The 23,386-nt window shown below is 42.8% G+C and overlaps 1 protein-coding gene across 1 annotated transcript in view; it reads left to right on the plus strand.

Moving 5' to 3' along the window:
- The window catches only part of LOC142391781 (transmembrane protein 163a-like), a 57,884-nt gene that overhangs the window by 16,532 nt on the left and 17,966 nt on the right, over window positions 1-23,386 (plus strand). Inside the window, 2 exon segments of the mRNA XM_075477842.1 lie at window positions 12,634-12,677; window positions 12,771-12,862. Of these exon segments, the coding sequence (XP_075333957.1) occupies window positions 12,634-12,677; window positions 12,771-12,862 (136 nt within the window).

The raw sequence follows: 23,386 nt of genomic DNA on the forward strand, positions 1-23,386 counted from the left end.
AGTCAAGTCGAGTCAAGTCAAAGTCAAGTCCTGTAATAGGTCAAGTCGAGTCGAGTCAAGTCAAAGTCAAGTCCTGTAATAGGTCAAGTCAAGTCGAGTCAAGTCAAAGTCAAGTCCTGTAATAGGTCAAGTCGAGTCAAGTCAAAGTCAAGTCCTGTAATAGGTCAAGTCAAGTCAAGTCAAAGTCAAGTCCTGTAATAGGTCAAGTCAAGTCAAGTCAAAGTCAAGTCCTGTAATAGGTCAAGTCGAGTCGAGTCGAGTCAAGTCAAAGTCAAGTCCTGTAATAGGTCAAGTCGAGTCAAGTCAAAGTCAAGTCCTGTAATAGGTCAAGTCAAGTCAAGTCAAAGTCAAGTCCTGTAATAGGTCAAGTCGAGTTGAGTCAAGTCAAAGTCAAGTCCTGTAATAGGTCAAGTCAAGTCAAGTCAAAGTCAAGTCCTGTAATAGGTCAAGTCGAGTCGAGTCGAGTCGAGTCAAGTCAAAGTCAAGTCCTGTAATAGGTCAAGTCGAGTCAAGTCAAGTCAAGTCCTGTAATAGGTCAAGTCAAGTCAAGTCAAAGTCAAGTCCTGTAATAGGTCAAGTCGAGTTGCGTCAAGTCAAAGTCAAGTCCTGTAATAGGTCAAGTCGAGTCGAGTCAAAGTCAAGTCCTGTAATAGGTCAAGTCAAGTCAAGTCAAGTCAAAGTCAGTCAAGTCCTGTAATAGGTCAAGTCAAGTCGAGTCAAGTCAAAGTCAAGTCCTGTAATAGGTCAAGTCAAGTCAAGTCAAGTCAAGTCAAAGTCAAGTCCTGTAATAGGTCAAGTCTCAGTCAAGTCCTGTAATAGGTCAAGTCAAGTCGAGTCAAAGTCAAGTCCTGTAATAGGTCAAGTCAAGTCAAGTCAAGTCCTGTAATAGGTCAAGTCAAAGTCAAGTCAAGTCGAGTCAAGTCAAGTCAAGTCAAAGTCAAGTCCTGTAATAGGTCAAGTCGAGTCAAGTCAAAGTCAAGTCCTGTAATAGGTCAAGTCGAGTCAAGTCAAAGTCAAGTCCTGTAATAGGTCAAGTCAAGTCCTGTAATAGGTCAAGTCAAGTCGAGTCAAGTCAAAGTCAAGTCCTGTAATAGGTCAAGTCAAGTCAGGTCAAGTCAAAGTCAAGTCCTGTAATAGGTCAAGTTAAGTCAAGTCAAAGTCAAGTCCTGTAATAGGTCAAGTTAAGTCAAGTCAAAGTCAAGTCCTGTAATAGGTCAAGTCAAGTCAAGTCAAGTCAAAGTCAAGTCCTGTAATAGGTCAAGTCAAGTCAAGTCAAGTCAAAGTCAAGTCCTGTAATAGGTCAAGTCAAGTCGAGTCAAGTCCTGTAATAGGTCAAGTCAAGTCGAGTCAAGTCCTGTAATAGGTCAAGTCAAGTCAAGTCAAGTCCTGTAATAGGTCAAGTCAAGTTGAGTCAAGTCAAAGTCAAGTCCTGTAATAGGTCAAGTCGAGTCAAGTCCTGTAATAGGTCAAGTCAAGTCGAGTCAAGTCCTGTAATAGGTCAAGTCAAGTCAAGTCCTGTAATAGGTCAAGTCAAGTCGAGTCAAGTCAAAGTCAAGTCCTGTAATAGGTCAAGTCGAGTCAAATCCTGTAATAGGTCAAGTCAAGTCAAGTCCTGTAATAGGTCAAGTCAAGTCAAGTCCTGTAATATGTCAAGTCCTGTAATAGGTCAAGTCAAGTCAAGTCCTGTAATAGGTCAAGTCAAGTCAAGTCCTGTAATATGTCAAGTCAAGTCAAGTCCTGTAATATGTCAAGTCAAGTCAAGTCAACTCAAGTCAAATTAAAGTCAAGTCCTTGGTGAAGTCCCAAGTCTTTTATTTTTTGCCAATTCAAGTTACAAGTCATCAAAACAGCGACTCGAGTCGACTCGAGTCCAAGTCACAGTGACTTGAGTCCCCATCTCTGGTAAAAACTGACAACATGGAGATCAAATGATGGTGGATCTTTAGAGATGGACGCAGAAATAACTGTTGATATATCACACAGCATCGGCAGGTAACACAGCTGAACTCTTAAGTAGACAACATCTGTTAAAAAGCCCTGTAACCCCCCCTCCTTTACTGTTAGGGTTAGGAGTTGTTCCTGCAACCATCACCTTCCACCATCATGATGATCAAGGGAGGAAATAGTTTAAACTTCCTCCTCCTTTTTACCTGTTTGGTTCCTGCTCTGCATCCCTAACATCTCCTCTTCAGCTCTTCTGAATTCATGTCCAAAGCTGCTGCAGTAGGCTGCCGTTGGTGCAGCTTGAATGGCAAGAAAACAAAATCCATCGTGACAAAGAAGATTTTTTCATGCATCTAAAGACTTAAATTCACCAAAGAATTGCTTCAGTTTTATACTCGGTATGAGTGAACGTGAAAAAACCAAGTTTACCTTGTTTGCCTTGTGATATTTACTCATGTCAGCCTGCCAGGAGACCAAAACTAGAAATTAAAATGCATGAAAATATGTTAATCCAACCAAAATCGAATTAAATCATAGCTCTCAAAGATGGATTAACACACCCAGATGATGCTGTATGTGCTCCATTTAGCAAAAACAGGAACTAAACTAACTAAAAACGTGACTGAAAATCAGCTCATTAAGACGACGTATCAGCTGACGGCCACTTAAAGCATTTCCAGACTTTATTTGTTTAAAAAGTGATAAATGTGGCTGTTCTTTGAGTCAGTTATGATGATATGACCTGAGATATTTAAACAAGGTCAAGTCCTGTAATAGGTCAAGTCGAGTCGAGTCCTGTAATAGGTCAAGTCAAGTCAAGTCCTGTAATAGGTCAAGTCAAGTCGAGTCAAGTCAAAGTCAAGTCCTGTAATAGGTCAAGTCAAAGTCAAGTCCTGTAATAGGTCAAGTCGAGTCAAGTCCTGTAATAGGTCAAGTCAAGTCGAGTCAAGTCAAAGTCAAGTCCTGTAATAGGTCAAGTCAAAGTCAAGTCCTGTAATAGGTCAAGTCAAGTCCTGTAATAGGTCAAGTCGAGTCAAGTCAAAGTCAAGTCCTGTAATAGGTCAAGTCAAGTCAAGTCCTGTAATAGGTCAAGTCAAGTCGAGTCAAGTCAAAGTCAAGTCCTGTAATAGGTCAAGTCAAAGTCAAGTCCTGTAATAGGTCAAGTCAAAGTCAAGTCCTGTAATAGGTCAAGTCAAGTCGAGTCAAGTCAAAGTCAAGTCCTGTAATAGGTCAAGTCAAAGTCAATCCTGTAATAGGTCAAGTCAAGTCAAGTCCTGTAATAGGTCAAGTCAAAGTCAAGTCCTGAATAAGTCAAGTCCTGTAATAGGTCAAGTCAAAGTCAAGTCCTGTAATAGGTCAAGTCAAAGTCAAGTCCTGTAATAGGTCAAGTCAAGTCGAGTCAAGTCAAAGTCAAGTCCTGTAATAGGTCAAGTCAAAGTCAAGTCCTGTAATAGGTCAAGTCAAGTCAAGTCCTGTAATAGGTCAAGTCAAAGTCAAGTCCTGAATAAGTCAAGTCCTGTAATAGGTCAAGTCAAAGTCAAGTCCTGTAATAGGTCAAGTCAAAGTCAAGTCGAGTCAAGTCAAAGTCAAGTCCTGTAATAGTTCAAGTCAAGTCCTGTAATAGGTCAAGTCAAGTCAAAGTCAAGTCCCGTAATAGGTCAAGTCAAGTCCTGTAATAGGTCAAGTCAAGTCGAGTCAAGTCAAAGTCAAGTCCTGTAATAGGTCAAGTCGAGTCGAGTCAAGTCAAAGTCAAGTCCTGTAATAGGTCAAGTCAAGTCGAGTCAAGTCAAAGTCAAGTCCTGTAATAGGTCAAGTCGAGTCAAGTCAAAGTCAAGTCCTGTAATAGGTCAAGTCAAGTCAAGTCAAAGTCAAGTCCTGTAATAGGTCAAGTCAAGTCAAGTCAAAGTCAAGTCCTGTAATAGGTCAAGTCGAGTCGAGTCGAGTCAAGTCAAAGTCAAGTCCTGTAATAGGTCAAGTCGAGTCAAGTCAAAGTCAAGTCCTGTAATAGGTCAAGTCAAGTCAAGTCAAAGTCAAGTCCTGTAATAGGTCAAGTCGAGTTGAGTCAAGTCAAAGTCAAGTCCTGTAATAGGTCAAGTCAAGTCAAGTCAAAGTCAAGTCCTGTAATAGGTCAAGTCGAGTCGAGTCGAGTCAAGTCAAGTCAAAGTCAAGTCCTGTAATAGGTCAAGTCGAGTCAAGTCAAGTCAAGTCCTGTAATAGGTCAAGTCAAGTCAAGTCAAAGTCAAGTCCTGTAATAGGTCAAGTCGAGTTGAGTCAAGTCAAAGTCAAGTCCTGTAATAGGTCAAGTCGAGTCGAGTCAAAGTCAAGTCCTGTAATAGGTCAAGTCAAGTCAAGTCAAGTCAAAGTCAGTCAAGTCCTGTAATAGGTCAAGTCAAGTCGAGTCAAGTCAAAGTCAAGTCCTGTAATAGGTCAAGTCAAGTCAAGTCAAAGTCAAGTCAAGTCAAAGTCAAGTCCTGTAATAGGTCAAGTCAAGTCAAGTCAAAGTCAAGTCCTGTAATAGGTCAAGTCAAGTCAAGTCAAGTCAAGTCCTGTAATAGGTCAAGTCAAGTCAAGTCAAGTCAAGTCCTGTAATAGGTCAAGTCAAGTCAAGTCAAAGTCAAGTCCTGTAATAGGTCAAGTCAAGTCAAGTCAAAGTCAAGTCCTGTAATAGGTCAAGTCAAGTCAAGTCAAGTCCTGTAATAGGTCAAGTCAAGTCAAGTCAAAGTCAAGTCCTGTAATAGGTCAAGTCGAGTCGAGTCAAGTCAAAGTCAAGTCCTGTAATAGGTCAAGTCAAGTCAAGTCAAAGTCAAGTCCTGTAATAGGTCAAGTCAAGTCAAGTCAAAGTCAAGTCCTGTAATAGGTCAAGTCAAGTCGAGTCAAGTCAAAGTCAAGTCCTGTAATGGTCAAGTCCTGTAATAGGTCAAGTCAAGTCAAAGTCAAGTCCTGTAATAGGTCAAGTCGAGTCGAGTCAAGTCAAAGTCAAGTCCTGTAATAGGTCAAGTCAAGTCAAGTCAAGTCAAAGTCAAGTCCTGTAATAGGTCAAGTCTAAGTCAAGTCCTGTAATAGGTCAAGTCAAGTCGAGTCAAAGTCAAGTCCTGTAATAGGTCAAGTCAAGTCAAAGTCAAGTCCTGTAATAGGTCAAGTCGAGTCGAGTCAAGTCAAAGTCAAGTCCTGTAATAGGTCAAGTCAAGTCAAGTCAAGTCAAGTCAAAGTCAAGTCCTGTAATAGGTCAAGTCTAAGTCAAGTCCTGTAATAGGTCAAGTCAAGTCGAGTCAAAGTCAAGTCCTGTAATAGGTCAAGTCAAGTCAAGTCAAGTCCTGTAATAGGTCAAGTCAAAGTCAAGTCAAGTCGAGTCAAGTCAAGTCAAGTCAAAGTCAAGTCCTGTAATAGGTCAAGTCGAGTCAAGTCAAAGTCAAGTCCTGTAATAGGTCAAGTCGAGTCAAGTCAAAGTCAAGTCCTGTAATAGGTCAAGTCAAGTCCTGTAATAGGTCAAGTCAAGTCGAGTCAAGTCAAAGTCAAGTCCTGTAATAGGTCAAGTCAAGTCAGGTCAAGTCAAAGTCAAGTCCTGTAATAGGTCAAGTTAAGTCAAGTCAAAGTCAAGTCCTGTAATAGGTCAAGTTAAGTCAAGTCAAAGTCAAGTCCTGTAATAGGTCAAGTCAAGTCAAGTCAAGTCAAAGTCAAGTCCTGTAATAGGTCAAGTCAAGTCAAGTCAAGTCAAAGTCAAGTCCTGTAATAGGTCAAGTCAAGTCGAGTCAAGTCCTGTAATAGGTCAAGTCAAGTCGAGTCAAGTCCTGTAATAGGTCAAGTCAAGTCAAGTCAAGTCCTGTAATAGGTCAAGTCAAGTTGAGTCAAGTCAAAGTCAAGTCCTGTAATAGGTCAAGTCGAGTCAAGTCCTGTAATAGGTCAAGTCAAGTCGAGTCAAGTCCTGTAATAGGTCAAGTCAAGTCAAGTCAAGTCCTGTAATAGGTCAAGTCAAGTCGAGTCAAGTCAAAGTCAAGTCCTGTAATAGGTCAAGTCGAGTCAAATCCTGTAATAGGTCAAGTCAAGTCAAGTCCTGTAATAGGTCAAGTCAAGTCAAGTCCTGTAATATGTCAAGTCAAGTCAAGTCCTGTAATATGTCAAGTCAAGTCAAGTCAACTCAAGTCAAATTAAAGTCAAGTTATGATGATATGACCTGAGATATTTAAACAAATGCTTTAGTATATGCTGCTAATCTCTGGTGTATTAACTCGGGATGGATTTGGTTTCATCAGCAGGTCCTTCAGTGTTTTTGGGTGGAGTAAACTTCAAAATATACAGTTTTAATGACGTTAAATGAGTTTATGGGGAATAGATAACCGCTGGAATGGGACAAAATGTAATTTTAGGATTCAGTTGCTTGTTTTAAGCCTTTAAAACTGAGGTTATAGTTGGGGAAACATCACAGCTTGCATTAAAACCATCACCGTACAAATTTATCCCGACAAAATGCAAAGTCCGAACCACCAGAGGTCCAACTAATGCATTACTTTTATTTCATTTTCTGTTTCCTTTTACGCTCCATTTCATGTTTTGCTGTGAAACCAGGCGGGATTAAACTGACTATGACACCAGTTTAGTTCTCTTAATTACACACCCATTACTTTGTGAATGTTCAGATGTAACATTGGTACTCAGCTCTTCCTTAAGATGCACATTCAGCTTCACGTTCATGTTGCAGATATCAGTTTTCATAAACAGAGCCCGGGTTCATTTGTGCCCCACCACAGCGTCGGTTTCTTTTTCAGTTTGGCAGATTGAGCCTTCAGCCTGGAGAGAGCCCCCCCCCCCCCGAATGCAAATGAAACAATAAAGGGAGGAAAGGAGAAGATGGAGGGGAGGGGAGGCGCAGGAAGAGAAAGGAGAAAGAACAGAGAAATGAGTTGAGTGTTCTTGCAGCAGAAACAAAATGAGCTGCAGAAGGGGAAGCAGAAAGAAACAGACACCTCACTGTGGTGTGTTTGTGCATGCAGGCCCCCTGTGACTCTGCTAAAAATAACCACAGGAGGAGGGTTCCTCCCCTCCATCCATTTGTGTCTGACTCTCTTTTGTCTGCATTTCCTTTCCATTGCAGGTGTGTGGACGGATTTATAACCAAATATTTGGTTTTAACACATTTTCCTTGCAGTCGTTGGGCCAAACGCAGGCAATTAAAATGCAGATCGAATGACCCAAATCAACCCAGTTCCTCCGCCTCCTCCTTCCTGCCTCCTCATTTCCTCGTGAGGAAATCATCATAAATATACTTGTTTTTAAGACTGGCATGGTCTTTTCAGTTAATTACCATTACAATATATATTACCATTATTTTCCCATTTCTAATCACCAAAATCAGTGTTACTTACCACAGATAATGATGAGCAGCTTCGAAGTCTGTTGGTAACTGTTGGTGTCTGTTGGTAACTGTTGGTGTCTGTTGGTAACTGTTAGTAACTGTTGGTGTCTGTTAGTAACTGTTAGTAACTGTTGGTGTCTGTTGGTAACTGTTGGTGTCTGTTGGTAATTGTTAGTAACTGTTGGTGTCTGTTAGTAACTGTTAGTAACTGTTGGTGTCTGTTGGTAACTGTTGGTGTCTGTTGGTAATTGTTAGTAACTGTTGGTGTCTGTTAGTAACTGTTAGTAACTGTTGGTGTCTGTTGGTAACTGTTGGTGTCTGTTGGTAACTGTTAGTAACTGTTGGTGTCTGTTGGTAACTGTTGGTGTCTGTTGGTAACTGTTGGTGTCTGTTGGTAACTGTTAGTAACTGTTGGTGTCTGTTGGTAACTGTTGGTGTCTGTTGGTAACTGTTGGTGTCTGTTAGTAACTGTTAGTAACTGTTGGTGTCTGTTAGTAACTGTTAGTAACTGTTGGTGTCTGTTGGTAACTGTTGAGGTCTGTTAGTAACTGTTAGTAACTGTTGGTGTCTGTTGGTAACTGTTGGTGTCTGTTGGTAACTGTTGGTGTCTGTTGGTAACTGTTGGTGTCTGTTAGTAACTGTTAGTAACTGTTGGTAACTGTTGGTAACTGTTGGTGTCTGTTGGTAACTGTTGGTAACTGTTGGTGTCTGTTGGTGTCTGTTGGTGTCTGTTGGTAACTGTTGGTAACTGTTGGTAACTGTTGGTGTCTGTTGGTAACTGTTGGTAACTGTTGGTGTCTGTTGGTAACTGTTGGTGTCTGTTGGTAACTGTTGGTAACTGTTGGTGTCTGTTGGTAACTGTTGGTGTCTGTTGGTAACTGTTGGTAACTGTTGGTGTCTGTTGGTAACTGTTGGTGTCTGTTGGTAACTGTTGGTAACTGTTGGTAACTGTTGGTAACTGTTGGTGTCTGTTGGTAACTGTTAGTAACTGTTAGTAACTGTTGGTGTCTGTTGGTAACTGTTAGTAACTGTTGGTGTCTGTTGGTAACTGTTGGTAACTGTTGGTGTCTGTTGGTAACTGTTGGTGTCTGTTGGTAACTATTGGTAACTGTTGGTAACTGTTGGTAACTTTTGGTAACTGTTGGTGTCTGTTGGTAACTGTTAGTAACTGTTGGTAACTGTTGGTAACTGTTGGTGTCTGTTGGTAACTGTTGGTAACTTTTGGTAACTTTTGGTAACTGTTGGTGTCTGTTGGTGTCTGTTAGTGTCTGTTAGTAACTGTTAGTAACTGTTAGTAACTGTTGGTGTCTGTTGGTAACTGTTAGTAACTGTTGGTGTCTGTTGGTAACTGTTGGTAACTGTTGGTGTCTGTTGGTAACTGTTGGTGTCTGTTGGTAACTATTGGTAACTGTTGATAACTGTTGGTAACTTTTGGTAACTGTTGGTGTCTTTTGGTAACTGTTAGTGTCTGTTGGTAACTGTTGGTGTCTTTTGGTAACTGTTGGTGTCTGTTGGTAACTGTTGGTAACTGTTGGTGTCTGTTGGTAACTGTTGGTGTCTGTTGGTAACTATTGGTAACTGTTGGTAACTGTTGGTAACTTTTGGTAACTGTTGGTGTCTGTTGGTAACTGTTGGTGTCTGTTGGTAACTGTTGGTGTCAGTTGGTAACTGTTGGTAACTGTTGGTAACTGTTGGTGTCTGTTGGTAACTGTTGGTGTCTGTTGGTAACTGTTGGTAACTGTTGGTGTCTGTTGGTAACTGTTGGTGTCTGTTGGTGTCTGTTGGTAACTGTTGGTGTCTGTTGGTAACTGTTGGTAACTGTTGGTGTCTGTTGGTGTCTGTTGGTAACTGTTGGTGTCTGTTGGTAACTGTTGGTGTCTGTTGGTAATTGTTGGTGTCTGTTGGTAACTGTTGGTGTCTGTTGGTAACAGTTGGTAACTGTTGGTGTCAGTTGGTAACTGTTGGTAACTGTTGGTGTCTGTTGGTAACTGTTGGTGTCTGTTGGTAACTGTTGGTAACTGTTGGTGTCTGTTGGTAACTGTTGGTGTCTGTTGGTAACTGTTGGTGTCTGTTGGTAACTGTTGGTAACTGTTGGTGTCTGTTGGTAACTGTTGGTGTCTGTTGGTAACTGTTGGTAACTGTTGGTGTCTGTTGGTAACTGTTGGTGTCTGTTGGTAACTGTTGGTGTCTGTTGGTAACTGTTAGTAACTGTTAGTAACTGTTGGTGTCTGTTGGTAACTGTTAGTAACTGTTGGTGTCTGTTGGTAACTGTTGGTAACTGTTGGTGTCTGTTGGTAACTGTTGGTGTCTGTTGGTAACTATTGGTAACTGTTGGTAACTGTTGGTAACTTTTGGTAACTGTTGGTGTCTGTTGGTAACTGTTAGTAACTGTTGGTAACTGTTGGTAACTGTTGGTGTCTGTTGGTAACTGTTGGTAACTTTTGGTAACTTTTGGTAACTGTTGGTGTCTGTTGGTGTCTGTTAGTGTCTGTTAGTAACTGTTAGTAACTGTTGGTGTCTGTTGGTAACTGTTAGTAACTGTTGGTGTCTGTTGGTAACTGTTGGTAACTGTTGGTGTCTGTTGGTAACTGTTGGTGTCTGTTGGTAACTATTGGTAACTGTTGGTAACTGTTGGTAACTTTTGGTAACTGTTGGTGTCTTTTGGTAACTGTTAGTGTCTGTTGGTAACTGTTGGTGTCTTTTGGTAACTGTTGGTGTCTGTTGGTAACTGTTGGTAACTGTTGGTGTCTGTTGGTAACTGTTGGTGTCTGTTGGTAACTATTGGTAACTGTTGGTAACTGTTGGTAACTTTTGGTAACTGTTGGTGTCTGTTGGTAACTGTTGGTGTCTGTTGGTAACTGTTGGTAACTGTTGGTGTCTGTTGGTGTCTGTTGGTAACTGTTGGTGTCTGTTGGTAACTGTTGGTAACTGTTGGTGTCTGTTGGTAACTGTTGGTGTCTGTTGGTAACTGTTGGTGTCTGTTGGTAACTGTTGGTGTCTGTTGGTGTCTGTTGGTAACTGTTGGTGTCTGTTGGTAACTGTTGGTAACTGTTGGTGTCTGTTGGTGTCTGTTGGTAACTGTTGGTGTCTGTTGGTAACTGTTGGTGTCTGTTGGTAACTGTTGGTGTCTGTTGGTGTCTGTTGGTAACTGTTGGTGTCTGTTGGTAATTGTTGGTGTCTGTTGGTAACTGTTGGTGTCTGTTGGTAACTGTTGGTGTCAGTTGGTAACTGTTGGTAACTGTTGGTAACTGTTGGTGTCTGTTGGTAACTGTTGGTGTCTGTTGGTAACTGTTGGTAACTGTTGGTGTCTGTTGGTAACTGTTGGTAACTGTTGGTGTCTGTTGGTGTCTGTTGGTAACTGTTGGTGTCTGTTGGTAACTGTTGGTAATTGTTGGTGTCTGTTGGTAACTGTTGGTGTCTGTTGGTAACTGTTGGTGTCTGTTAGTAACTGTTGGTGTCTGTTGGTGTCTGTTGGTAACTGTTGGTGTCTGTTGGTAACTGTTGGTGTCTGTTGGTAACTGTTGGTAACTGTTGGTGTCTGTTGGTGTCTGTTGGTGTCTGTTGGTAACTGTTGGTGTCTGTTGGTAACTGTTGGTGTCTGTTGGTAACTGTTGGTAACTGTTGGTGTCTGTTGGTAACTGTTGGTGTCTGTTGGTAACTGTTGGTGTCTGTTGGTAACTGTTGGTAACTGTTGGTGTCTGTTGGTGTCTGTTGGTAACTGTTGGTGTCTGTTGGTAACTGTTGGTGTCTGTTGGTAACTGTTGGTGTCTGTTGGTAATTGTTGGTGTCTGTTGGTAACTGTTGGTGTCTGTTGGTAACAGTTGGTAACTGTTGGTGTCAGTTGGTAACTGTTGGTAACTGTTGGTGTCTGTTGGTAACTGTTGGTGTCTGTTGGTAACTGTTGGTAACTGTTGGTGTCTGTTGGTAACTGTTGGTGTCTGTTGGTAACTGTTGGTGTCTGTTGGTAACTGTTGGTAACTGTTGGTGTCTGTTGGTAACTGTTGGTGTCTGTTGGTAACTGTTGGTAACTGTTGGTGTCTGTTGGTAACTGTTGGTAACTGTTGGTGTCTGTTGGTAACTGTTGGTAACTGTTGGTAACTGTTGGTGTCTGTTGGTAACTGTTGGTGTCTGTTGGTAACTGTTGGTAACTGTTGGTAATTGTTGGTGTCTGTTGGTAACTGTTGGTGTCTGTTGGTAACTGTTGGTGTCTGTTGGTAACTGTTGGTAACTGTTGGTGTCTGTTGGTAACTGTTGGTGTCTGTTGGTAACTGTTGGTGTCTGTTGGTAACTGTTGGTAACTGTTGGTGTCTGTTGGTGTCTGTTGGTAACTGTTGGTGTCTGTTGGTAACTGTTGGTAACTGTTGGTAACTGTTGGTAACTGTTGGTGTCTGTTGGTAATTGTTGGTGTCTGTTGGTAACTGTTGGTGTCTGTTGGTAACTGTTGGTGTCAGTTGGTAACTGTTGGTAACTGTTGGTGTCTGTTGGTGTCTGTTGGTAATTGTTGGTGTCTGTTGGTAACTGTTGGTGTCTGTTGGTAACTGTTGGTGTCAGTTGGTAACTGTTGGTAACTGTTGGTAACTGTTGGTAACTGTTGGTAACTGTTGGTAACTGTTGGTTGATTGTTTCAAACTAGTTCAAATGACTAAGATCATGTGCGTGTGTGTAAGTGTGCCATGATGCTAATATATCCAGTATGTCTTTCGGAATTTTGAGAATAGCCTAAAATTCTATTGAGGTTCTGAGCCTGTTGATCGCCAACTAGGCCTAGCAGTGAAATCATTACAGATCCAATGATTTTGGTTGGATTATTCTAATTTTTTTTCTGTGGAATGAGTATACTGTTTGGTGAACAGAATGGCATATTGAACGATGTCATAATTTGGGGGAATAATTGATTGCCAATGAAGTAAAGATGAAAATATTGGAAAAAAGTGAAAAAACACCTGATTTCCCTGCATTAAATTGAGCCAAAATCATGTAGAAATGTATTTTAAGAGTTGTAATTTCATTGGATGTTGTCTCCACATGTGTTATGTTCTATCAAAAAATGAAGGGTACATACACTAAAATGGGCACAATTTTTTTCCGCGATGTTTCCGGCAGAGCAGACCCTCTGATTATTGCTTCTTAGGGTCAAAGTGAACATATAACACAAATAAAAAGTATGGCAGACCATCTCAGTTTCAACCCATTTTACTGAGCTTTTGAGACTTTGGCTACCCGACTGTCTGCAGTTAAACAGGAGAGGACCCAGTCAGTGTGTCCCACACAACAAGAATCTGTAAAATCCACTTTGAACCTACGGTTTGAACCTGATTCTCTGTCTGTTTTCTCTCCAGCTGTTTCCATCATGCGCCACAGTGCTTCAGCTTTTGGATTTGCTGTAAGTCCCGTGTAAAGACACCACACTCTTATTGCTGAGGAACTAACGGTGTGTTGTAAAAGTGAAGGTAAAACGTCTGCTTTCACTCTGCAGTTTGATGCCATGCTGGACGTGCTGTCCTCTGTCATCGTCCTGTGGCGTTACAGCAACGCGGCAGCCGTCCACTCGGCGCATCGAGAATACATGTAAGTGACATCATCTTTCATCCAGACGCACACAAACCTGCAAAGAAGCTCTTCATCTACAACCCCCATTAAATACATGTTAAATGTGGAAAGGGGGACATTTTTCATCTTTTTAATGATAAATATCAGCTCATCTTGAATCTTGGAAGTTGGGACAGGTGGGACAGTAGCGCCGAATTCGTGGGAACAAAATTGTAAATAGCCGGTATTTTGTCAGGTTTTCAACACGTTGGGGATCTAAACGACTACTTTCTCTCCTGAAAATGTTTCAAATGTTGCTAAAGTTTACAGAGTTTAGAGCTTAAGCAAAATCGGCTTCAGGCCGGCTGGTTTCGGCTCAGGCAGGAGCGAAATGCATTGTGGGTAAACTTTCTGCATACTGTCTGATCGATGAGTATGCAGTATGTAGTATGTGGTTTTGAACACAGCCACTGACTTGTTGCTAGTTAACCTAATGAGTCCCAGCATGTTCCTCCAGCTGTTTCCTCTTAGTTTCTCTCACTTTTCCAGCCTTTTGTTGCTCCTGTCCCAACTTTTCTGAGACGTGTCGCTGCCGTCAGATTAAAAAAATGAGCTCATATTAGGCATTAAGTATTCAAACTTCAGATGATTTTAACTGCAATAAAATGAGCTGAGGTAGTGACGACACTGATGTTCTGTGTGTGTTCACAGAGTCTAATGTGACAGAGTGTGAGTGGGCGGCTTTGTCCTGTAGAAAGTGTGTCAGACTGCAGGTCCCTTCAGCTCCGTCCCAGTGGGGCTGATTTCAGACGAGTGCCTCACATCTTATCTCCACCCGGCTAAGAATAGTCTGTGTGTACCACAGCTTTTCAGCACCTGCTGAATGGTCACACTGGAAAAAATGCCCCTCCAAAAATAAGTAAAAAAAACAACAAATAAAAGACGTTTTTGCTTGAAATAAGCAAAAAAATCTGCCAATGGAACTAGTGAAAATCGGCTTGTCAAGATTTCTTGAAATAAGATGTGATATTTAGGACTTTTGAGATAAAAGTGATCTTGAAATTAGCTTAAAAACCTCTTCAATTGAAAAAAAAAGCTTGTTCCATGTGAAATATGACTCAAAACAATTTGTTTTCAAGATTTTTTCATTTAAAAAGATATTCCAGATGTATTGTATTAAAACAAGTCCCTATATCTGGCTGAAATGGTACTAGTTAGGCAACTATGTCTTATATCAAGTGTAATGAGATACTCAATGAGAAAAATATACTTGGTAAGATTTAGATTTTTTCCAGTGCAGTGTGTTCTCATCCAGCAGATAGCTGAAAGAGAGGAAAAAAGAGGACTTTTATACACATTTTGTAGGGATTAAACAGCTGATCAATGCATCAAACACCTTCATATCCGGGGCAGCCGTGGCCTAGTGGTTAGGGAGGTGGACTTAAGATCTATCCATGGCTGAAGTGCCCTTGAGCAAGGAACCTAACCCCACATTGCTCCAGGGGCTGTAACCAATACCCTGTATCTAAATAGCTGTAAGTCGCTTTGGATAAAAAGCGTCAGCTAAGTGTAATGTAATATCCGACCCCAACAGAGAGTGAAATAAGACGTATCCACCTCTGTTCTTACAAGAAGCCGATTCGCAGTCACTCACACTCGAGTGGGGATGTGCCACGGTCTCTGAGGAGCATCAACTTAATTGGAGAAGAGACGGCGGATTAGATCATGTGCTCTGGAGACGTGACGAGGAAAAACATGAATTCAACAGCGAGCCGTCTTAACATGCTGTAAAACAAAAATAAACCCGTTTACCAGCAGCCTTTGTTCTTTCTGTGGGAAACTAAATCAATTCTGGCTTTCTTTAGAAACAAATTCACGAGCAGGAAGAAGCTCGAGTTTGTTCCTTTCCTCACCAGGTAGAATAAAGAGAGATAAAGTGTCTTTAAGAACAGAGCTGCAGCTTAACACCTGAAGAGGAAGCAGCTAACCTTTCCCCCTCGTATCTCATGTGTTTAATCTGCATGCAAACACAACTCCCCAAAGGGAACTCCCCTCTGAAACCACAAGTAAATTGTTTGTTCGACTGTTTAAACAAGCTGTTTATTTACAATTTAAAGTCTTTATGCTAAGCTTAGCTTAGCACCTTCAATTCAATTCAATTCAATTCATTTTTATTTATATAGCGCCAAATACAACAAATGTCATCTCAAGGCACTTAAATAATAAAGTCCAATTCAAGCCAATTGTAATTCAATTAATTGAAATCATAATTATTATATATATTATATACCTTCTGACTGTTGCTATAGAAATGATAAGAGTGATGTTTGTCTCCTCATCTGAGTGTCGGGCAACTAAAACTGAGAGATGTGGTTCTCACCAGGTGTTTAAAATTAATTAAATACAACCACATTATTAATCTAACATAAAAACTAAACCAAAATACAGAAGCAGTGTGTAAAACTGGAACTCCACCCTTACCATCTGCAGCATTCAGGTGTGTGTTAGCACAATGCCCAGGAGGAAAGACATCAGCGGTTATCTGAGGCCAAGCCCAGTTCCCGTCCTCGGCTTTATTCCATCTTAGAGCACTTTGGACAACGATGTGAGAGACTGAGAACACATAGGGTGAACTAGTGCTGTGCGATATGGACAAAATTTTATATCCTGATAACTATATATATCCTGAAATAGTATTTTTTTCTTAAAATTATATATAAATATTAGGGCTGGGCAAGTTAACTCAATTAATTAACAATAACACGTTTTATTTTTTTAATTAAAAAAAAAAAATGTTTTGAATTAAAACAAAAACATTTTTTGTGCCTTTAATGGATAGGAAAGTTCAGAGAGACAGGAAGCAGGGGTCAGAGAGAGGGGGAACAACACGCAGCACAGGGCCGAACCGGGGCCAGCTGCAGCGAGGACTATAGCCTTTGTACATGGGGCGCCTGCTCAACCCACTACGCCACAAACCACCCCTGTTTTATTATTTATTTTATTTTGTAAAAGTCTGTTGTGGAACCGGAACAGAAAGTAATCGGCGGATCCACCAAACATGGAGAAGGGTACGGAACTTTTACTCGGCCATTTTCATTTTAAAGTTCTTCCAGACGGCGGAGTCGACAGAACCAAAGTCATCTGTAAACACTGCCAAGTTGAATTGTCTTCTCAGCGTAGTAGTTCCAGTCTAAAATATCACTTAAAGGCAAAACACACAACTGATAGCAGCAAGTCATTCAAGGAAACAGACAGTGGAGCGAGGCTTCTACATAAAAACTACAGAAAGATGCTGATGTTAAAAGTGTGTTTGCACAACAAATGTTATGGCACTTTCATTCATATGGCAGCACATTTAAAACTCCACTTACTTTTCCCCATCACTGTAACACCTCAGTTATGATTTAAATCCATCAAAAGATCTGCCCTGATTCATGCTGTGTTGAGTCAGCTGAGCATTCGCTTTTTTCCAGTAGTGGAAACCATGTAAATGTGAAGTCGTCGCACAGATCCGCTCGCCCGCCGTCTTCATCGTGTCATTCCACCAGTTAATTGGAGATTTTTTTTTTTACTCGGGAAGCGGAGCAGCAGCTCCCTAATTGGCTTCACTCGGAGGCCACGAGTAAACACTCCGATTATGTTGTTACGTAAATATGCTGTGAGACACAGAGAAGGATGACTCCTGCTCGCGTTTTCCTCACATTGTGTTTGTTTGTTAGTGAGACGCCCGGCTGCCTCCACCGGGATTCATGCTGCTACTGTTCGCTTTTTCATCCGTCTGTGTTCGATAAAGCAGATGTGGTTGCATGGTGATGCGTGAGGACTGGCTGGTTGCCAGGGTAACGTGCTCGAGGTGTTGGAGCAGGACGAATAATGGACTTTTGTTTTCAAATCATCGTCTGAGTTTGTGTTTGTGTTGAAATTAAAAATTGATCACAGCCCAGCGTCGGGCAGAGAACAGCAGCACAAAGCTTTTACGACCATTACGTGCAGGAAACAGCTGGAAGCCTGTTAGTGGGGGTCCCAGGGGGATGCTGGGTGTTGCCTTGGTTACCTCATCCAGTCAAAAACCCAGTTCTCCAAATATGGCCATAAGAGCAGCCTTCAGACTTGGAGCACATGCACTGTGGTAACCATGCATGACCGGGGCATATGGCGTTTGAATCCCTCCAGACTTTGTTAGTGGGATAAATGTGTTTAAAGGACATCTGCTGCCTCAGAATCAATATTCACAGAGCATCCCACTCTGTAGGCAACGGTAAGACTGTTCTCTGTCTGTCAGGACCCTCTAGGATGGAAGAAAAATGTGGTTTAATCTACTCATGCCTGCAAGCATGTATTTTATAACAAACATTAAAGGATAACTGTGGTATTTTCAACATTAAGCCTCTTTTATGAGTCGTCTCTAATGTTTTAGAACCCCCCCCTCACCACTTTTTTGATGTTTACTGCTGTCTCTGGTATTTGCCTAATTTTGATTCTTCTCAACCTGCTTCAGAATGGCAAGTCATGTGCATGTCCAAAAAGGTCCATAAAACGTCCGTTTTTAAAATCATCAACTCCCCGGAGTGGTTACTGGTGTGCACTGGTAATCCATATCAAATTTCGTGGCGAAAAGTTGCTTCTGTCGTGTTTTATTTGACATTTTGTACTGGATGTTCGTTGATATTACTCCGCCACCGCTGAGAAAATAGTGCGAGCATGAACGAGCTGCCAAATAAAACACGACAGAAGCAACTTTTCGCAACAAAATTTGATATGGATTACCAGTGCACACCAGTAACCACTCCGGTGAGTTGATGATTTTGAAAACGGACGTTTATGGTGCTTTTACGGACCTTTTAGGACATGCACATGACTTGCCATTCTGAAGCAGGTTGAGAAGAATCAAAATTAGGCAAATACCGGAGACAGCAGTAAACATCAAAAAAGTGGTGAGGGGGGTTCTAAAACATTAGAGACGACTCATAAAAGAGGCTTAATGTTGAAAATACCGCAGTTATCCTTTAATCAAAGTAAAGTTTGGTAAATTTTCCTTAATCAGGCCTTAATAACTGGAACTGTTTCTTTCATTTCTTAGGTTTTACATATCAGGAGATGATAAAAAAAATCATCTGGTCCTTACCGGGTCTTAAAATGATGTAAAAAAAACCTCAAATGAGCAACAACATGAAATATTACACTGTGTCATTATTTATTTTAATGAAAACTGAGTCCATCCTTACAGCTTCCATAAGATTCCAAATTCCAAATTCCAAACCATCTGGAGTCCATCGTTCTACAGAGAGAAAGATTATTCACAAGTGGAAAACATTCAGGACAGCTGTCAATCTTCCCAGGAGTGGACGTCCCAGCAAGGTCACCCCAAGGTCAGAGACCCAAGAGCTACATCTCAGACTCTGCAGGCCTCAGTCAGCATGTTAAAGGTTAAAGGTCACCCCAAGGTCAGAAACCCAAGAGCTACATCTCAGACTCTGCAGGCCTCAGTTAGCATGTTAAAGGTTAAAGGTCACCCCAAGGTCAGAAACCCAAGAGCTACATCTCAGACTCTGCAGGCCTCAGTCAGTATGTTAAAGGTTAAAGGTCACCCCAAGGTCAGAAACCCAAGAGCTACATCTCAGACTCTGCAGGCCTCAGTTAGCATGTTAAAGGTTAAAGGTCACCCCAAGGTCAGAAACCCAAGAGCTACATCTCAGACTCTACAGGCCTCAGTTAGCATGTTAAAGGTTAAAGGTCACCCCAAGATCAGAAACCCAAGAGCTACATCTCAGACTCTGCGGGCCTCAGTTAGCATGTTAAAAGTTAAAGGTCACCCCAAGGTCAGAAACCCAAGAGCTACATCTCAGACTCTGCAGGCCTCAGTTAGCATGTTAAAGGTTAAAGGTCACCCTAAGGTCAGAAACCCAAGAGCTACATCTCAGACTCTACGGGCCTCAGTTAGCATGTTAAAGGTTAAAGGTCACCCCAAGGTCAGAAACCCAAGAGCTACATCTCAGACTCTGCAGGCCTCAGTTAGCATGTTAAAGGTTAAAGGTCACCCCAAGGTCAGAAACCCAAGAGCTACATCTCAGACTCTGCAGGCCTCAGTCAGCATGTTAAAGGTTAAAGGTCACCCCAAGGTCAGAAACCCAAGAGCTACATCTCAGACTCTACAGGCCTCAGTTAGCATGTTAAAGGTTAAAGGTCACCCCAAGGTCAGAAACCCAAGAGCTACATCTCAGACTCTGCGGGCCTCAGTTAGCATGTTAAAGGTTAAAGGTCACCCCAAGGTCAGAAACCCAAGAGCTACATCTCAGACTCTGCAGGCCTCAGTTAGCATGTTAAAGGTTAAAGGTCACCCCAAGGTCAGAAACCCAAGAGCTACATCTCAGACTCTGCGGGCCTCAGTTAGCATGTTAAAGGTTAAAGGTCACCCCAAGGTCAGAAACCCAAGAGCTACATCTCAGACTCTACGGGCCTCAGTTAGCATGTTAAAGGTTAAAGGTCACCCCAAGGTCAGAAACCCAAGAGCTACATCTCAGACTCTGCGGGCCTCAGTTAGCATGTTAAAGGTTAAAGGTCACCCCAAGGTCAGAAACCCAAGAGCTACATCTCAGACTCTGCAGGCCTCAGTTAGCATGTTAAAGGTTAAAGGTCACCCCAAGGTCAGAAACCCAAGAGCTACATCTCAGACTCTGCAGGCCTCAGTTAGCATGTTAAAGGTTAAAGGTCACCCCAAGGTCAGAAACCCAAGAGCTACATCTCAGACTCTGCAGGCCTCAGTCAGCATGTTAAAGGTTAAAGGTCACCCCAAGGTCAGAAACCCAAGAGCTACATCTCAGACTCTGCAGGCCTCAGTCAGCATGTTAAAGGTTAAAGGTCACCCCAAGGTCAGAAACCCAAGAGCTACATCTCAGACTCTGCAGGCCTCAGTTAGCATGTTAAAGGTTAAAGGTCACCCCAAGGTCAGAAACCCAAGAGCTACATCTCAGACTCTACAGGCCTCAGTTAGCATGTTAAAGGTTAAAGGCCACCCCAAGATCAGAAACCCAAGAGCTACATCTCAGACTCTGCGGGCCTCAGTTAGCATGTTAAAAGTTAAAGGTCACCCCAAGGTCAGAAACCCAAGAGCTACATCTCAGACTCTGCAGGCCTCAGTTAGCATGTTAAAGGTTAAAGGTCACCCCAAGGTCAGAAACCCAAGAGCTACATCTCAGACTCTACGGGCCTCAGTTAGCATGTTAAAGGTTAAAGGTCACCCCAAGGTCAGAAACCCAAGAGCTACATCTCAGACTCTGCGGGCCTCAGTTAGCATGTTAAAGGTTAAAGGTCACCCCAAGGTCAGAAACCCAAGAGCTACATCTCAGACTCTGCAGGCCTCAGTTAGCATGTTAAAGGTTAAAGGTCACCCCAAGGTCAGAAACCCAAGAGCTACATCTCAGACTCTGCGGGCCTCAGTTAGCATGTTAAAGGTTAAAGGTCACCCCAAGGTCAGAAACCCAAGAGCTACATCTCAGACTCTGCAGGCCTCAGTCAGCATGTTAAAGGTTAAAGGTCACCCCAAGGTCAGAAACCCAAGAGCTACATCTCAGACTCTACAGGCCTCAGTTAGCATGTTAAAGGTTAAAGGTCACCCCAAGGTCAGAAACCCAAGAGCTACATCTCAGACTCTGCGGGCCTCAGTTAGCATGTTAAAGGTTAAAGGTCACCCCAAGGTCAGAAACCCAAGAGCTACATCTCAGACTCTGCAGGCCTCAGTTAGCATGTTAAAGGTTAAAGGTCACCCCAAGGTCAGAAACCCAAGAGCTACATCTCAGACTCTGCAGGCCTCAGTTAGCATGTTAAAGGTTAAAGGTCACCCCAAGGTCAGAAACCCAAGAGCTACATCTCAGACTCTGCAGGCCTCAGTCAGTATGTTAAAGGTTAAAGGTCACCCCAAGGTCAGAAACCCAAGAGCTACATCTCAGACTCTGCAGGCCTCAGTTAGCATGTTAAAGGTTAAAGGTCACCCCAAGGTCAGAAACCCAAGAGCTACATCTCAGACTCTACAGGCCTCAGTTAGCATGTTAAAGGTTAAAGGTCACCCCAAGATCAGAAACCCAAGAGCTACATCTCAGACTCTGCGGGCCTCAGTTAGCATGTTAAAAGTTAAAGGTCACCCCAAGGTCAGAAACCCAAGAGCTACATCTCAGACTCTGCAGGCCTCAGTTAGCATGTTAAAGGTTAAAGGTAACCCTAAGGTCAGAAACCCAAGAGCTACATCTCAGACTCTACGGGCCTCAGTTAGCATGTTAAAGGTTAAAGGTCACCCCAAGGTCAGAAACCCAAGAGCTACATCTCAGACTCTGCAGGCCTCAGTTAGCATGTTAAAGGTTAAAGGTCACCCCAAGGTCAGAAACCCAAGAGCTACATCTCAGACTCTGCAGGCCTCAGTCAGCATGTTAAAGGTTAAAGGTCACCCCAAGGTCAGAAACCCAAGAGCTACATCTCAGACTCTACAGGCCTCAGTTAGCATGTTAAAGGTTAAAGGTCACCCCAAGGTCAGAAACCCAAGAGCTACATCTCAGACTCTGCGGGCCTCAGTTAGCATGTTAAAGGTTAAAGGTCACCCCAAGGTCAGAAACCCAAGAGCTACATCTCAGACTCTGCAGGCCTCAGTTAGCATGTTAAAGGTTAAAGGTCACCCCAAGGTCAGAAACCCAAGAGCTACATCTCAGACTCTGCGGGCCTCAGTTAGCATGTTAAAGGTTAAAGGTCACCCCAAGGTCAGAAACCCAAGAGCTACATCTCAGACTCTACAGGCCTCAGTTAGCATGTTAAAGGTTAAAGGTCACCCCAAGGTCAGAAACCCAAGAGCTACATCTCAGACTCTGCGGGCCTCAGTTAGCATGTTAAAGGTTAAAGGTCACCCCAAGGTCAGAAACCCAAGAGCTACATCTCAGACTCTGCAGGCCTCAGTTAGCATGTTAAAGGTTAAAGGTCACCCCAAGGTCAGAAACCCAAGAGCTACATCTCAGACTCTGCAGGCCTCAGTTAGCATGTTAAAGGTTAAAGGTCACCCCAAGGTCAGAAACCCAAGAGCTACATCTCAGACTCTGCAGGCCTCAGTCAGCATGTTAAAGGTTAAAGGTCACCCCAAGGTCAGAAACCCAAGAGCTACATCTCAGACTCTGCAGGCCTCAGTCAGCATGTTAAAGGTTAAAGGTCACCCCAAGGTCAGAAACCCAAGAGCTACATCTCAGACTCTGCAGGCCTCAGTCAGCATGTTAAAGGTTAAAGGTCACCCCAAGGTCAGAAACCCAAGAGCTACATCTCAGACTCTACAGGCCTCAGTTAGCATGTTAAAGGTTAAAGGCCACCCCAAGATCAGAAACCCAAGAGCTACATCTCAGACTCTGCGGGCCTCAGTTAGCATGTTAAAAGTTAAAGGTCACCCCAAGGTCAGAAACCCAAGAGCTACATCTCAGACTCTGCAGGCCTCAGTTAGCATGTTAAAGGTTAAAGGTCACCCCAAGGTCAGAAACCCAAGAGCTACATCTCAGACTCTACGGGCCTCAGTTAGCATGTTAAAGGTTAAAGGTCACCCCAAGGTCAGAAACCCAAGAGCTACATCTCAGACTCTGCGGGCCTCAGTTAGCATGTTAAAGGTTAAAGGTCACCCCAAGGTCAGAAACCCAAGAGCTACATCTCAGACTCTGCAGGCCTCAGTTAGCATGTTAAAGGTTAAAGGTCACCCCAAGGTCAGAAACCCAAGAGCTACATCTCAGACTCTGCGGGCCTCAGTTAGCATGTTAAAGGTTAAAGGTCACCCCAAGGTCAGAAACCCAAGAGCTACATCTCAGACTCTGCAGGCCTCAGTCAGCATGTTAAAGGTTAAAGGTCACCCCAAGGTCAGAAACCCAAGAGCTACATCTCAGACTCTACAGGCCTCAGTTAGCATGTTAAAGGTTAAAGGTCACCCCAAGGTCAGAAACCCAAGAGCTACATCTCAGACTCTGCGGGCCTCAGTTAGCATGTTAAAGGTTAAAGGTCACCCCAAGGTCAGAAACCCAAGAGCTACATCTCAGACTCTGCAGGCCTCAGTTAGCATGTTAAAGGTTAAAGGTCACCCCAAGGTCAGAAACCCAAGAGCTACATCTCAGACTCTGCAGGCCTCAGTTAGCATGTTAAAGGTTAAAGGTCATGACAGCACAGTTAGAAACAGAGTGAACAAGTATGGCTTGTTTGGAAGGGCTGCAGGAGAAAGCCTCTTCTCTCTAAAAAGAACATGGCAGCACAGCTTAGGTTTGCAAAGCTGCATCTGAACAAACCACAAGACTTCTGGAACAATGTCCTTTGGACAGACCAGACCAAAGTGGAGATGTTTGCTCATAATGCACAGCAGCACGTTTGGAGGAAACCAAACACAGCATATCAGCACAAACACCTCACACCAGCTGTCAAGCACGGTGGTGGAGGGCTGATGATCTGGGCTGGTTCTGCAGCCACAGGACCTGGGCACCTTGCAGCCACTGAGTCCACCATGAACTCCTCTGGATACCAAAGTGTTCTAGAGTCAGATGTGAGGCCGTCTGTCCGACAGCT

This window comes from Odontesthes bonariensis, chromosome 11 (assembly GCF_027942865.1).
Source record: "Odontesthes bonariensis isolate fOdoBon6 chromosome 11, fOdoBon6.hap1, whole genome shotgun sequence".
Lineage (NCBI taxonomy): Eukaryota > Metazoa > Chordata > Actinopteri > Atheriniformes > Atherinopsidae > Odontesthes > Odontesthes bonariensis.